General features: G+C 48.5%; 1 protein-coding gene across 2 annotated transcripts in view; it reads right to left on the bottom strand.

The window, feature by feature from the left end:
* Positions 1-15078, bottom strand: part of LOC146772304 (tetraspanin-33-like) — a 40365-nt gene extending 25287 nt beyond the window's left edge. The window contains exons 1-2 of one of the 2 annotated variants that reach the window (XM_085636862.1): positions 13993-15078; positions 383-440 (exon numbers count right to left, since the gene is read on the bottom strand). In XM_085636862.1, the coding sequence (XP_085492988.1) occupies positions 383-440; positions 13993-14049 (115 nt within the window). In that variant the 5' untranslated portion in view covers positions 14050-15078. The remainder of the gene's footprint in view (positions 1-382; positions 441-13992) is intronic. The other variant, XM_085636861.1, reaches the window with a different exon arrangement.
* Positions 15079-15813: the final 735 nt, after the last annotated feature.

The following is a 15813-nucleotide window of genomic DNA, read 5'->3' as shown; positions in this document are numbered from 1 at the left end:
CTTGCCAGCGCTATATAAAACTCTTTAAATAAATAAAACAAATAATATTTTAAACAGATAATTTGAACACGTATGGATCTAAAAAAAGTTGTCACTCAGTGGTTTATGCATTTTTTCACATTTTAAAGTTGGCATTACAGATATGATTTGTTCCTATTTTCACAAAGGTTAAAAAGGTGCAAAATCATGGTAAAAAATAATTTTGTGCAAAACCTGCCATAGTGTAAATTTTATAGCATCATTGGAGATTCCCCATGTAATTTCACCATAAGACCTCACCATCACCTCACCAGACGCCAAACTGCCACTTATCGCTGCAGACCGGATCTAATGTGCTTCAGAATCAATTAATATATTGGTGATCGATTAATGAAGAACTCACCGGGTTCTTTAGCCATCCTGGCGTACACGCCCACGGCGATCATCAGCCCACTGGCCACCTGGGTAGAGAGCAGTAAACAAAAACATCCCTCAGTAGCATTACTAAAAAGAACAAGGGAATAATGAGAAAAAAAAGAAAAACAGGTGACACAAGGGGTTTTCACAACTTGGGCTATGCCACTCAAAACTCACTCTCCATCACTCTATACGTTTGATTTATCTTTGACTAGCAAAGCATCTTCCTTGATTGGAATAACTTTCTCAACTACCTCATTATGGACCAATGGTGTCATTGAGGGGTTCTGGTGGCAGAATTAACCATGAGGCCAAAGTCCGAATGGTTTGTAACTGTCTCCAGTAGGTGGGGGTGGCTCTGTTGCTGTCAATAATTTACCTCTTGTACACATCATCGAGCCATGCTGTATTGAGTTAGGGATTTGAAGCCCCGCCCACTCTCCGTCCATATTTTTAATTGGCTTGTGTGGTTGTCCTTTGTAAATGCTGGCTTCTGATTACTTAATCTCCTTGTTAGCCCCTCCTTAGTACCACCTTGTCTTCATTTGAAACCTCCCATGGCGACTGGCCCTTTTACGTCTGTTGCAACACCCTATGTTTAAATTAGTCTGTAAGCACTATTTTCTTTAATGGGTTTTGCCCTATTGCAGGCACGACCTGCTTTCCTTACATTCAGCGCACCATGTGCGCTTTCACTTTCCAAGTAGCCGGGACAACGACAGCCGCTACTTTGCAACACCATAAGTCTCACATCTACAAGAGTTTGAGCTATTGGCATTCTAAATGCCAATAGCTCAAACTCTCGTAAATGCAAGACCTATGGCATTGCAAATGCTTGTTTTTATAGTATGTGTTTTTTTGGGCCATTTAGCCTGGAAAAAAATAATTCTTTAAACAGGAATATTTTATTGAAAACTCTCAGTTGAAGACTGCCATGCTTTTGGAGTGCCTGCAATATAAAAAATATTCAGCTATGTTGTTGAGGGTGGTATTTTAGGGAAGGCATGTTTTGCTGAGTTAAGAAGCCCACTTTGTCTGTAGAAGTGCTTGGTTTTTGAAGCTCCTGTCTGCAAGGTTGGTGTAACAAAGGGACCTGATTGCCGTTACCATGTCCAGGCTGAGATCCTCGAGAAAGTTCTAATTAAATAAAAGACAGTGGCGAAGATCAGTTGCGACCCTATAATCACCTAATTTATAGTCATGCTTAGAGACTAATTAGCTGGTGAGAAGGGAGATGAGACTGAGACGGGGCCTGCCATTGTTTGAAATCCATAATTCATGGGAATTATGCCTTTTTGCAAATAAGGATAATAATGCATGGGCATGGAGCATCCTTGTGAAATACGAATTCTGAACCACTGGTTTTCATGCAAAACTAGTCCCAGTATGTCATTTGAATATGAAATGTGCTTAATCTTTATATGTAACAGGTCATTGAACAACACAGCGCAGTAAACCCTAAAGTCGCAGGACGGTTATACTGGATTGATAGTGTGTTTCTCACCAGGTGGTGTCCTGGTGCTGACCCAGGACATTGGCTGAGCCCAGCTTTAGACCTGTGTGGTACTAGAATATCATTGTCAACATATTGTCTGATAAATAATACCTACATATCGTCTACAAAAATATTGCCTCATTGGAGTTAATACTCAATAACACAATATTTTTGTAAATGGTCTTTAGGACATGATATTAACAGGCTATTTTTTATGCACAATATTCTGACATATGACCCTGTAAAGCAGGGTTTAAACTACTTACAGAAAAAGAGATCTGTATGGCTTCTGGGAAGTACAGTTGACCAGAACAGTCACCAACGAAAGGTGGAAAATGCTTCTGGCGTGTTACAACTGTTTCTGGCCAGGCACAAGCACCAGACATGGATATCTGATGGTGAGTTTTGAGTATGGGATTGTCTGATGAGGACCAAATTCCTCTGGCACCTGTCTACTGTTTATAGTTTGACCTTGAATGCTAACGGCTGTTTTTATAAACAATACGAAGGAGCTGGAACTGAAACCGTTGCATGCTGGCGTTGGTAATGCTGTCCAGTGTAGATGCCAAAATGTACATTGGGGATGCTGTACCGCATAGCTGAAAAACATTGACAACGCTAATAAATCCCAAAGGCCAGACCAATTGGCTTCACCAGTGCTTGTTTATTCCTTGCAATTTACACTCACCCGTCCCCAATCACTCAGCAGCAAACAGGACTTTGTTAACAGAGAACTGGCAGGCACATGGGCATCAGCCATGGTGCTCTTCGTGGCACAGGGTTACCCTGTGAAACATCTTTCGAAGCGCCTCAGCGCCCAAGAGAACATCTCAGCACTATAGCAGCTCTGCCCGATAAAGGTCTACATTACATTAGATCCTATTTCAACATGCCTACAGGCAGGTTAGTGCACTGAGTTTTTATCTCACCACGCCGATTTCATCCAATTAGCAGAAAAAAAGAGATTTATTAAATACAACCCCATTATCCTGCTTCTTAGGGAATGCATTACTTGCCAGGTATATTTAAAAGAAAATAATGCTTAATTTAACCCGGTGGTTTCCGGTGCTCAGCACTGGCACTTAATTGTCAACACCGAATGTTTGACAGTCTGCCACATGGTGGTGCTGGTTGTCTAATTTAGAGATGAGTGCAACAGCAAATGTAGATTAATTCAATATAAATTAGAAAATGACTCATACCTGAGCTCCCACGCCATTCTTATAGCTTTGGGCTTTCATAGGCTGAACTGTCACACTTGTAGTAATTTGATGATTAGTAGTTGTGATGGTACGTCATTGCCAGTGTTAGGAGGGGCAATGGGTGGGCAAGATGCAGTGGCCTCGTACGTTTGACAAATTAAACACTGAAAGTTGACTGCTTGCTATCACTACGCGGCACAATGGGGTTGTAACGAGGCGAAACCATCCGTGGAGAACCCCAAAGGTGATCGACACCCTTTGCCCTCTTCTCTCTCGCCAGCAACCGGAGTGGACTCCCTCGGGGCCGCAGTTCCCCTTCACAGCCGAAGAAAAGGGACACCGCTCCTTTAATTGGGAAGGTCTATCGCTCAACCCTGCCCCCAGCAGTGACGACGACGAGGGATGGGCTGAAATACCCGGAAATACGCTATCACAGGTGTGTGCTGACACCGGAGGACGAGAGGGCGACAGCAGAGCGGAGGAAGAGGAAGCAGTACAGGACGGCGGACGGAGAGGAGAAAAGAAACGAACGGGATATCGAGGAGAAGTCGACTACGAGTCATCGAAGCCAGGAGGCCACCGACCCCGTGAGCCGCCCAGCCACGTTCCCGGAGGAGCGTGGCTCTCGCAGGTACGCAAACGCTTCACGGGCTGGGTGGGGAACAAGGGGCGCCGCCTGTAGCAGCGTAAGGGGACCTCGAGCATGTACTCGTGATACCCTGGTGATGTCCCGGTAATAACCCACCCCGAGCACCACCCCACACGAAAAGCATTATCTAGAGCACGGAGTGATCCCTCACCCCCCTTCCCCACGCCTTTAACTAAAAGATAACAGGCCACTGACCTTTGGAACCCTTTCTGTTTCTCTTCCCGGAATCATCGGTGCTACGCCGCCACCCGAGGACCGAGCCAGCCCAAACTGGAACAATACCCTGGGAGGAGGAGGACGGCAGGAAGGAAGGAACCCCGAGGGAGCGAGAAAGAGACTCCACTACCATATTACCGACCCACTCCTATACGCCGACGTGTGCACAAAACAATAAAAATCCTTGAAGCACCAAAACGGTCTCCAGTAGTATCTACCCGCTCACAAGTGGTGGAGAATGCGGGCAACCTAGATGCCATCTTTACTGAGACGATGGAATCGCTAATTCAACTGAGGACCAACTGAGTTGGGTGGTGGAACAGCAGCTGACATCCGCCCAGGCCGACAGGGAAACCTTCAAAACCATGGTGTCGGCCCAATGGGAGGGACTGCATGAGATGCTAAAGACCCAGGGGATCCATACCCAAACGGACTCACGATCCACTGCCCCGGGGCATTCCGGAATCTCACTCCAGAAATATACGGTGGGGGAAGACCCAGATGCGTTTCTGCTCAATTTCGAGCGTGTTGCTAGGGCTTGTGGATGGCCCATAGACAAATGGCCGTTCTTTTTGGCCCCTTTGCTCATAGGGGAAGCCCAAGCTGCCTATCAGGTGGCCAACCCGGGCGGTTCTACGCCCTATGGAGAGATCAAGACGGTGATCCTTGACCACCTAGGACTGGATGCTGAGGCATATCGGGTACGATTTCATAAAGAACGAGGCACACCCGGAGAGAATCCAAAGACTTTGTTCTTCCGGTTAAAGACGGCCGCCGATAGTACGAAAGAGGAAATAATGGACCAAATCTATCTGGAACAGTTTCTGGAGGCCCTACCATATAATACCCAAAAATGGTTACGCCAACACTCCTGTCTCACCACCGAACAAGCCATGGATATAGCTGCCACATATGCTCGTGCCCAGCCTAAACAACCGGCTTGTGAACCAGAGAAATTAAACCATCCCATAGGGAGTAGATACGAGCGAAAAACCCGGCCAGAGCCCTCAAAGATTCCCCCCCGAGACCAGTAGTGCCATCGTTCCGAGGACCTCAGTGCTTCGAATGTGGCGCCTGGGGGCACATAGTCCGACTGTGCACCCAACGGAAGACGTCAGAAGAACCTATGGAGATTGGTTACGTCCACAAAAGCATCCTATATACCGCCGAGTTGGGGAGTGCATTCCATGTAAGTGTACGGGTGAACGGGACAACCATAAAGGCCTTACTAGACTCAGGTTGCCGACAGTCTGTTATACAGGCCGAATATGTAAAGCCCAATCAGTTCCTCTCCGACACCACGGTGCACGTAAGATGTGTACACGGAGATGTCAAGCCTTATCCTGTCGCCATCATCCCCCTGGGTTTGCCTGACGGAACACAGTGTTTCGTCAGGGTGGGGGTGTTGGAATCCCTCCCTGAAGACCTTATACTGGGAACTGATAACCCCAAGTTTTTAGACTTATTCACAGGCAAATTACAACAACAGACAGTAGCCGGAGACTTGGGACGGGTCCCATGTTCCCCTCTCCCTACCCTGACAACCCCCGAGCCATGGATATTAGACAGAAGCTTCAGGTTCGCACAGGCGAACGATGCTTCATTGGTTAACACATGGGAACAGGCCCACCAAGAGCAAGACAACCCCAACCCATCCTTTCCTCGTTTTTTGAAGTTTTTTTTTTTATAACTCTATTTATTGAAATTAAACAAACAGGGTCATGCGTTACAGAATCATGTATCGTACATTATAATAGTTGTCGTTCTTGAGAGGCATCAGTACATTACTTTCGGTATTTCATGCAAAGTACCAGTCTGGCAGTATGATTTTACACCATACAATGATCTTCGGGAGATGGGATAGATGGGAGCTCGCACAATCCCCCCCGGTACACATTCTATTTAGTCCATATTGCAATCCATTTTTGGGGGCATCCCCGAGCTACATAGACTGTTTTCTCCCTCACCATACACCAGTCCATGTCCTCTTTCCACTTCTTTAGTTTCGGTGGCACAGCGGCTCCCCATGACTGCGCTATATTACGCTTAGCGACCATCTGCCCAAGTGTGGCCCATATCCTCCCCTTCACATTTAGGTCTGTGGGCTCCCAAATGTTCAAAAGGCATCTCTTGGCCTCGGGCATAAGAGGAACTCCCCAGATCGTGCTCATACATTTCAAGATTTTTTGCCAGTAGTCTTGGATTAACGGGCATTCCCAAAGAATGTGCAGGAATCCGCCTTCCATCCCACACCGTCTCCTACACTGCCAATCCACGCTTTTGCCCATAAGCAGTAATTGCTTCTCTGTGAGATAAACCCTGTGTAGGATCTTGAGTTGAACCAGCCTGAGTTTAGCAGAGATGGCCACTTCTTTTGGCGACGAGAGTGCTTCCTGCCATTCCTCATCGGCCATCTCAAGACCATCTCTTACCCATTTCTCTCTTAGTGCAGTGAGGGGATCAGGGGTGTGGTTTATAAGCTTTTTATATGTGAGTGATATGCATTTTTCTGGCATATGCCCGTCGAGCAGCCGGTCCTCGAGTGGGGATGCCTCAGGCAGTTCTGTACCAACCGGGATGTTGGCCTGCAGGGAGTGTTTAATCTGTGTATAGCGAAAGCGCTCTGAGTCGGCCAGTTCATATGTCTGTTGTAGTGTCAGGAACGGTACCACTCCATCCCTCCCCCAGAGGTCCCTTATATTCGAGATACCTATGAGGTCCCATTTGTCAAACCCCTTTGTTCGCCCCAAAGTTCCCAACTGTTCAGTGTCCCAAAGGGGGGTGGCCATGGTGAGCCTGTTGGCCCATCCTAGCACTCTATTGATTTCGTGCCATAGCTGTACAGCGTGCTTTGTGGGCCCTGTGAGTGTGAATCTAGTTGGTTTGGAGTAAAGTGCTCTCGTGAACCCACCACCGGGCAGAAACCATCTATCCATGCCGTATGCTGGGTCATCCCCATTTCCGTATTGGCATTGGTTGATTGCCGCCAGATGTGCTGCCCAGTAGTACTTCCTAATGTCAGGCAGGGCGATACCCCCATCATACCATCCGAGCGTAAGCTTACTGAGTGCTATCTGCGGCCAACCATCCCATAATAGATCTCTCTGCAGGGATTCAACCTCCTGAAAGAATGTATGAGGTACCACGTCCGGGTAGTTCTGGAGGGCATATAAGAATCTAGGCAAAGCCATCATTTTAAACAGTGCTGCTCTCCCGAGCAGGGACAAGGGCAGCTTTCTCCAGATTTCTACATCTCTTCGCAATCTCTGCAGGGGAGGAATCAAATTCCTCTCGTATCTAACCCTGGCATCGGTGGTTATATATATGCCCAGATATCGAAATCCTTCCATCGCAACCTGTATCGTGCAGTCTCTAGGAAGGGAAGGAGCGGCCCCGTGGAGCGCATAGAGCATTGATTTGCTCCAGTTGATTCGGAAGCCCGAGTTCCGTCCGAAACTGGCAAAAATATCTAACACTACTCTCAGTGAACGCTCGGGGAAGAGAGATACAAAAGGATATCATCCACGTACAGCGAAATTCTGTCTTCCCAGCCCTCGGCCCAACGAAGTCCACGGATAGAAAGATCGTTCCGTATCCAGGCCGCGAGCGGTTCCAGGGAGAGGGCAAACAATAGCAGCGAAAGAGGACACCCTTGTCTGGTGCCTCTGCCCAGGGCGAACACGTCCGACCTCTTATTGTTGACCATCACTTGTGCTAGCGGGTCCGCATATAAAAGGCGGATCCACCCTATAAATTTGGGCCCAAAGCCCATCTTTTGAAGCACCGCAAAGAGGTACGCCCATTCGAGGGTATCGAACGCCATAGTGGCGTCCAGCGAGACCACTATTGCATCCTCCTGGATTCCGGGGCAACGCCCCAGCACTCCATGAAGGCGCCGGAGATTGAGGGTTGTATTTCGATGGGGTATGAATCCCGATTGGTCCGGGTGTACTAGCTTAGATATGATACGGCAGAGTCTGTTTGCTAATAATTTAGCAAGTATTTTAGGCTCAGCATTTAGCAGGGATATAGGCCTATACGATGTACATTCGTCTCTCGGTTTCCCAGGTTTGGGAATGGTGACCAATGTTGCTATGCGCTGGTCTCTTGGCAGCTTACCTAGCTTTTTACTATCATAGAACATGGCTTTCAAATGAGGCACTGTCTTATCTGGCTTGATCTTGTACAGTTCAATAGGAAGGCTGTTGGGCCCTAGCGCTTTGCCAACCTTAAGATCTCCTATTGCTGTGGTCAGTTCTTCAGTAGTGAGGTCCTCCTCCATCATGTCGCGATCTTGTTCAGTGAGAGTGTGCAGTTTAATGTCTGCCAAAAATTCGGAAGAGTCGCTCTCCGTGATCTCAGAGTCTTTCCGGTACACCCTCTCAAAGTGTATAGCGAATTCTCTTGCTATATCGTGTGGTTCAGTGAGGACAACACCCGTCGCACTTTTAAGTTCGGGCACAAACCTCTGTGTCCTCTCTTTTTTATCTAGCCAGGCTATCAGCTTGCCCGCCTTGTCACCCTGATCATAGATACGTCCATCCCTGTCACGCGCCCACGTTTTTGCCGCGTCCGTAGCTATGGATTTGTATTCCGCCGCTCTTAATTGCAATTGGTGTGCAGTGTCATCGTCTAGACCGCACCCTGACCTCTCCTCTAGCCGAGCGATTTCACGCTCGACCTCTATCAGCTGTTTGTCTTTGTCCTTTTGCCTGCCTGCAATCACTGAGATGGCCTGACCCCTGATCACCGTCCTTTCCTCGTTTTTTAATAAAAGAGGGGCTATTGTATAGACAGGGGAATAGGAACGAACCCCATCAGCTGTTAGTCCCGACGGCATTTAGAGAACAGATCATGTTTTTTTCACACTCCCATTTAATAGCAGGACACATAGGAAGCGAAAAAACCACACAAAATGTAGTGCGCCACTTCTTCTGGCCCGGGGTATACAAGGATATAAAGTCTCACTGCCAGGCCTGTGACGTGTATCAAAAGGGGAACACCCACCGTCCCCCTGCAGTACCTCTCCAACCTCTCCCAATCATAGGAACCCCTTTTGAAAGAGTTGGGATGGATCTAATAGGACCTCTTCCTAGAACCCGACGGGAAACCAATACGCCCTTGTAATAGTCGATTACGCCACCAGGTTCCCAGAAGCATTCCCGTTGAGGTCCCCTACCACCCCCCTCATTGCGGAACGGTTTCTGGAACTGTTTTCTAGGGTGGGGTTCCCCAAAGAGATCCTATTGGATCAAGGGACTCCGTTTGTCTCCCGTCTAATGAAAGAGGTGTGTGGGCTTTTACAACTACGACAAATCCGGACCTCGGTCTACCATCCCCAAACCGACGGACTAGTAGAGAGATATAATGGAACCCTGAAAGCCACTTTGAAGAAAATGCTGATGGTGAACGGAAAAGAATGGGATCAGCTTTTGCCCTTGGCGCTGTATGTCATACCGGGACAGAGACAGAGCAGCCTCGGATGTTCTTCATTCGAGATGCTATATGGACGACAACCGAGGTCTCTCTTGGAGATGACCAAAGAAGCGTGGGAGAAGGAGGAAGGGGAACAGGAACAGGGAATGTTAGAGTACACGAAAGCCCTAAAATCCAAGATCGGGAAATTGAGAGATCTCGCATATTCCTCTCTGGAGAAAAGCCAAACAAAACAGAAAACATGTTACGACAGAGGGAGACGGTGGAGAAGACTGAACATCGGGGAGTGGGCTCTGGTTCTCCTTCCCTCGTCCACGAAGAAGTTTCAAGCGGAATGGAAGGGGCCATATAAAGTGGTGGGAACCATAGGGAAAACTAGCTACCAACTCCAAGTAAATGCCCGAAAGGTCCAAACCTACCACATAAACCTATTGAAAAAATGGATAGGACCCCCACCAAAGGCAGCGCACCTAACCCTACCGACGCTTCCCCCCTCCCACTCCACTCTGGCCGACTTAGTGGTAAACGAAGACCTAACAGATCCTGAAAAAGAAGACCTCCGGGAAACCTTATCGGCCTTCGCCAATCTCTTTTCGGATCAGCCAGGCAAAACCACCCTGACAGAACATCGGATCAACACGACCCCGGGAAAGACCATTAAACAGCGGCCCTACTGGATACCAGCGGCCAAGAGGGCAGCCGTCCAAAAAGAAGTAGAGTCCATGTTGAAGTTGGGGGTTATACGACCCTCCAGGAGTGAATGGTCCTCCCCCATCGTTATGGTACCAAAACCAGACGGGAGTACGAGATTCTGCATGGATTTTAGAGCCCTGAATGAGATCTCCTTGTTTGACGCCTATCCCATCCCACGTATAGATGAGCTAATAGAGAAACTGGGAGAAGCAAAATTTATTACAACTTTGGACCTGACCAAGGGATACTGGCAGGTACCATTGCATGAAGAGGACCGAAAGAAAACCGCTTTCGCCACCCCGGATGGGTTATATGAATTCACTGTGTTGCCCTTCGGATTACACGGAGCCCCCGCAACATTCCAACGCCTCATGAACACCGTTCTCCGTAACTACCAGTCGTTTTCATCAGCATACCTCGATGATATTGTGATCTTTAGCCCTGACTGGGAACACCATCTACAACATCTCCAAACCGTGTTAGGGGCCCTACAAAAAGCGCGGTTACACGTAAATTCCAAAAAGTCACGGGTGGGGTATCACAAGGTGAAGTACCTCGGATACGTGTTGGGTCACGGCATGATAGAGCCCCAAATTGAAAAGGTCAGAGCGATAGCTGAAACCCCGTTTCCCAGCACCAAGAAAGACATAAGAGCCTTCCTAGGGCTAGTGGAGTATTACCGGCGATTCATTCCACAATTCTCGGAGATAGCTGCCCCCCTCACGGACACCCTCAAACAAGAAGTTCATTCTCGTATCCTCCTAACTCCCTCTCCCGTAATGTGGAAAGCTTTCAACGCACTGAAACGAGTGATCACAACCAGTCCAGTGTTGTCCTCACCGGACTTCACCCGCCCCTTTATTCTCCATACCGATGCCTCAGATTACGGGATAGGGGCTGTCCTCTCCCAAACCGACCAGGGGGGTACTGACCATCCCATCCTCTATATCAGTAGAAAACTGTTTCCCCGGGAGCTGAAGTACCCTACGGTTGAAAAAGAATGCCTGGCAATTAAATGGGCTGTAGATAAGCTGAGATATTATCTAGAGGGCCGTCCCTTCACTCTTTACACCGATCACGCTCCCCTGCAGTGGATGAGGCGCAACATCTCCCTAAACCCGAGAGTAATGCGATGGTTCCTCTCCCTCCAACCATTCGCTTTCACAATCAAACATCGGAAAGGCACAGATAACGGGAGCGCGGATTATCTCTCTCGCTATCCTCTCCCCAAACTGGAGATTCCTAGGGGGGAGGTGTGTAACGAGGCGAAACCAACCGTGGAGAACCCCCTCAGAACAGCAAAGGTGATCGACACCCTTTCCCCTCTTCTCTCTCGCCAGCAACCGGAGTGGACTCCCTCGGGGCCGCAGTTCCCCTTCACAGCCGAAGAAAAGGGACACCGCTCCTTTAATTGGGAAGGTCTATCGCTCAACCCTGCCCCCAGCAGTGACGACGACGAGGGATGGGCTGAAATACCCGGAAATGCGCTATCACAGGTGTGTGCTGACACCGGAGGACGAGAGGGCGACAGCAGAGCGGAGGAAGAGGAAGCAGTACAGGACGGCGGACGGAGAGGAGAAAAGAAACGAACGGGATATCGAGGAGAAGTCGACTACGAGTCATCGAAGCCAGGAGGCCAACGACCCCGTGAGCCGCCCAGCCACGTTCCCGGAGGAGCGTGGCTCTCGCAGGTACGCAAACGCTTTACGGGCTGGGTGGGGAACAAGGGGCGCCACCTGTAGCAGCGTAAGGGGACCTCGAGCATGTACTCGTGATACCCTGGTGATGTCCCTGTAATAACCCACCCCGAGCACCACCCCACACGAAAAGCATTATCTAGAGCACGGAGTGATCCCTCACCCCCCTTCCCCACGCCTTTAACTAAAAGATAACAGGCCACTGACCTTTGGAACCCTTTCTGTTTCTCTTCCCAGAATCATCGGTGCTACGCCGCCACCCGAGGACCGAGCCAGCCCAAACTGGAACAATACCCTGGGAGGAGGAGGACGGCAGGAAGGAAGGAACCCCGAGGGAGCGAGAAAGAGACTCCACTACCATATTACCGACCCACTCCTATACGCCGACGTGTGCACAAAACAATAAAAATCCTTGAAGCACCAAAACGGTCTCCAGTAGTATCTACCCGCTCACAGGGGTTAACTTGGTTATTCAATTGGAATGAAATAGTATTTTAGTCCCCAGGTCAGCAATGGTAAAGGAACAGTGTAAGCACCACATGGCACCGTCCCTGTCACAAAGGGCACTTCAGGTGCAGTTCTGGCTTGAAACCGGCAAAAGACCGAAGGAGAGGGCCCCATCGGAGCCTGGTTCAATGTCCACTTTTCTTTGACTAATGCCAGCCGTGGCCCACATAGAGCACTGGGTTTACATTAAATCTCTCAAGACCATGCACAATGTTTACCCTTTGAACATCTAGGTGGAATGCCAACCTTGGATGTTTTTTGTCTCAAACAGACCTGCTCATATGCGGCAGAAAGCGAGGCTGGTATTAATTTCCAGCACTATTTTATTGTAATGCCTTGTATTGTGGTTCGTGCAGTACCCCAATCTCGAAGAATGTCATCTGACAAAAGCGCGCCCCGTTGAAATTAATAATAGAAAATCTACATCCAATGGGACGATATTTTTGTAAACTATATTTAAGACACACAATTGATGCCCAGTGATAGTTTTGTATACAATATTCTGCCATACAACCTACTGGACTACCCAAGGCCTTGGTGGAGCGGCTGTAGAGAGCATTAATGTGTGTGTTTTAGCCCTCGCTTCCCACCGCATGAGAGATCACCTCGTCTCCCACCTCAAATGTCACTGCAGTGCCTGCTGGTGGTGGCCCACATTGGTCAATGCTCCCTGGCCTCTAGACTCTGGTGAGGGAGCTTGGGAGTCAAGATGTTGTACTTCTCATCTGGCCATAGGTGGGTCTTTGTGTACAGAGCCCTGAAGCCTAGAGAGTGACAGTAATTCTATAGGGTAAAGAGAGAGGGGTGATCCAAACAACTACAAGCATGCTACAAAATGCTGCTCACTAGCCTACTTGCACAGGGCTCTGCCTCTACCATCACTACTTGGCGGACATCTGAGCCACGGTGCTGGAGAGCTCTGTACTCACAAGCCTACATTAGAGTAGCAAGTGTGGGAGCGTCAGGGAGTAGTGGCTGGAAGATGGGGAATACATACTACAAAATGGGAGGGGTTGACGGAAATGTAAAGAAGACTTTATGGAGAGACAGGCAACTATAAAACCCACACACGAGTAAGCCCTTCGCTATTCACAAACTACACGTCTACATTTACTACAGCCCTAAAGGTGACAAAACAGTAGTAAATGTACTCCAGCACAGCCTTAGAGGCCAGCACTATGCATGATCCGCAACACACTCCTATAGAAAATAATGCCAGCAGGAACTTAAAATAACACCCTGGAGAAAATATATAGAAATATTACATTTGTGTTCAAACATAAAAAATAATTTTAAATAAATAAACATACATTTTAAAAAATGTAATACTTTTCAAATATTTTTTTTTATTGGGATGGCATTCTTTTCAATTATTCTTTATGAAATATTATTTAATAAATTAAATATATTTTAATCAAATATTTAGTATACATTTAACTTAATCAGCTTAAATGCTGCATAATTGTATTTTAATTGTTCTTGGTTTATATTAAATATCTGAAGTTATTTTACATTTTTGCTTCATATTATAATATTTGCACTCATTTTTTATTGAGTAGTAAACTGCAATGATTTTCCCTATACTTATTGTTTGTAGATCTCCACCCCGTCCACTGAGGGTGAGAAGCAAATCCGTATCAGTCTAAACTTGGTGAAAATGCACCTTGGAAATGATAATAAAAAGTACAAATGGCCACTCACCCAAAACAGGAAGCAGGAGGCGAAGAGCACGGACTTGAGCAGCTGGTTGGTTTTCATGGCTCCCAGAGTGGGTGTCCACCGGCAGTCCAGGAGAGAGCTACTGGGGTACAGTCCAAGCCCCCTTTCCCTGCTCCAGGTGTTTCTCCTGTAGAGAGACCTGCTGGGGTTACAGTACCACAGTAGAGCGCTGCTGGGAGATCAGTGCACAGAAGAGAGCTGCTTGTAGTACCATAGCAGAGAGCTGCTGGGAGTACAGTGCCACAGCAGAGAACTGCTGCGGTGACAGTACCACAGAAATCGTCTGCCGAGAGAACACTACCAATGCATAGAGCTGCTGGGACATCTGTACTACACCAGGGAGCGTCTGGGAGTACGGCACCACAGCACAGTGCTTCTGGGAGGGCAGTATCCCATCAGAGGCTTCTGGGGGTTCAGTACCATAGCAGAGAGATGCTAGCAGTACAGTACCACGGGAGAGAGATGCTAGCGGCCCAGTACCACAGCAGAGAGATACTAGCAGTACAGCACCACAGGAGAGAGATGCTAGGGTCCCAGGACCACAGCAGAGAGATGCTAGCAGTACAGCACCACAGCAGAGAGATGCTAGCAGTACAGCACCACGACAGAAAACTGCTGGGAGGACCCAATCACAGCAGAGAGATGCAGTAGCGCAGCAGAGGGCTGCTGAGGGTGACAGTACCCCAGCAGAGAGCTGCAGTACTACAGCAGAGAACTGCCGAGGATGGCAGTACCACAGCAGAGAGCTGCAGTACCGCAGCAGAGAGCGGCTGAGGATGACAGTACCACAACAGAGAGCAGCAGTACCACAGCAGAGAGCTGTGCCACAACAGGGAACAGCAGTACCGCAGGAGAGAGCTGCTGAGGGTGACAGTACCACAGCAGAGAGCTGCTGGGGTACCGCCCGAGCCCACACTTCCCACACTTCCCCCTCCAGCTCTGTGTTCCTTCTGTACAGACAGGAGCCTGGGCAGGGCTGGAGGGCGGCCTGACGAACCAGGAAGTACATCCTCGGCGTGTAGGAGCACGCTGGCGGCATACTTTCTTGACAGGAATCCAGCTGCCTCCATCCTCGGAAGAGCCCTGGCCAAGTATGGTTCCTGTCCGCTGCAGCGCTCGCAGGAAGTGATTTCATTGCAGGTGCGGCGGTGGGAATTAGGAATAACTTTCAAGGTGTCGCGTGGCGGCCCCATGTCGGCAGAGCTTCTCTTGTCCAGTCCTGGACTTTCCATTTACACATCTTTGTTGTCAGATGTGATAGGCCATTGGGTTTAGCTGAAGCAAATGAAGACTACATATCCCAGAATGCACTGGAGTGTTAATGAAAGCCGAGCACTGGCGATGTGGTTATGAGCTGAGAAGGGGCGAGTTTGTGAGAGAGATTATAGGCATAGCGACTCGTGTGATTATCTGTAAATGGCGGCCTCATCTGATTATGTATTAGAGAAAGGTTATATCCATGGCTCCCTGTCTGATTCTGTGTAAGAGATTAAACACACCGCTGCCTTGTCGGGTTGTGTGTGCGAGTTTATAGAAAGATCTCGGCAGAAGGGCCGACAGCCCACTGGACTTCGGCTCTGGCTGACAGCCCTTTTCAGGTATAAATCTTGAGAGGAGATAGTTTCAGAAAATTCCCCTGGGGCAGATTCCATATGGCTACTGCCCAGTAACCGCAGACCGCCCCAGAACCCCAAGAAAATGCCTGGAGGCAGATTCCTGGAGGATGCCTCTCTGTCAGCGGCTCCTGGCACATTCTATCACCTTATTAAATACCTATATTTGACATTTTAATAATAGCCTGGT

This window comes from Triturus cristatus, chromosome 12, assembly GCF_964204655.1.
Source record: "Triturus cristatus chromosome 12, aTriCri1.1, whole genome shotgun sequence".
NCBI lineage: Eukaryota > Metazoa > Chordata > Amphibia > Caudata > Salamandridae > Triturus > Triturus cristatus.
The sequence above is the reverse complement of the archived record's forward strand: the minus strand, read 5'-3'. Positions and strand labels throughout refer to the sequence as shown.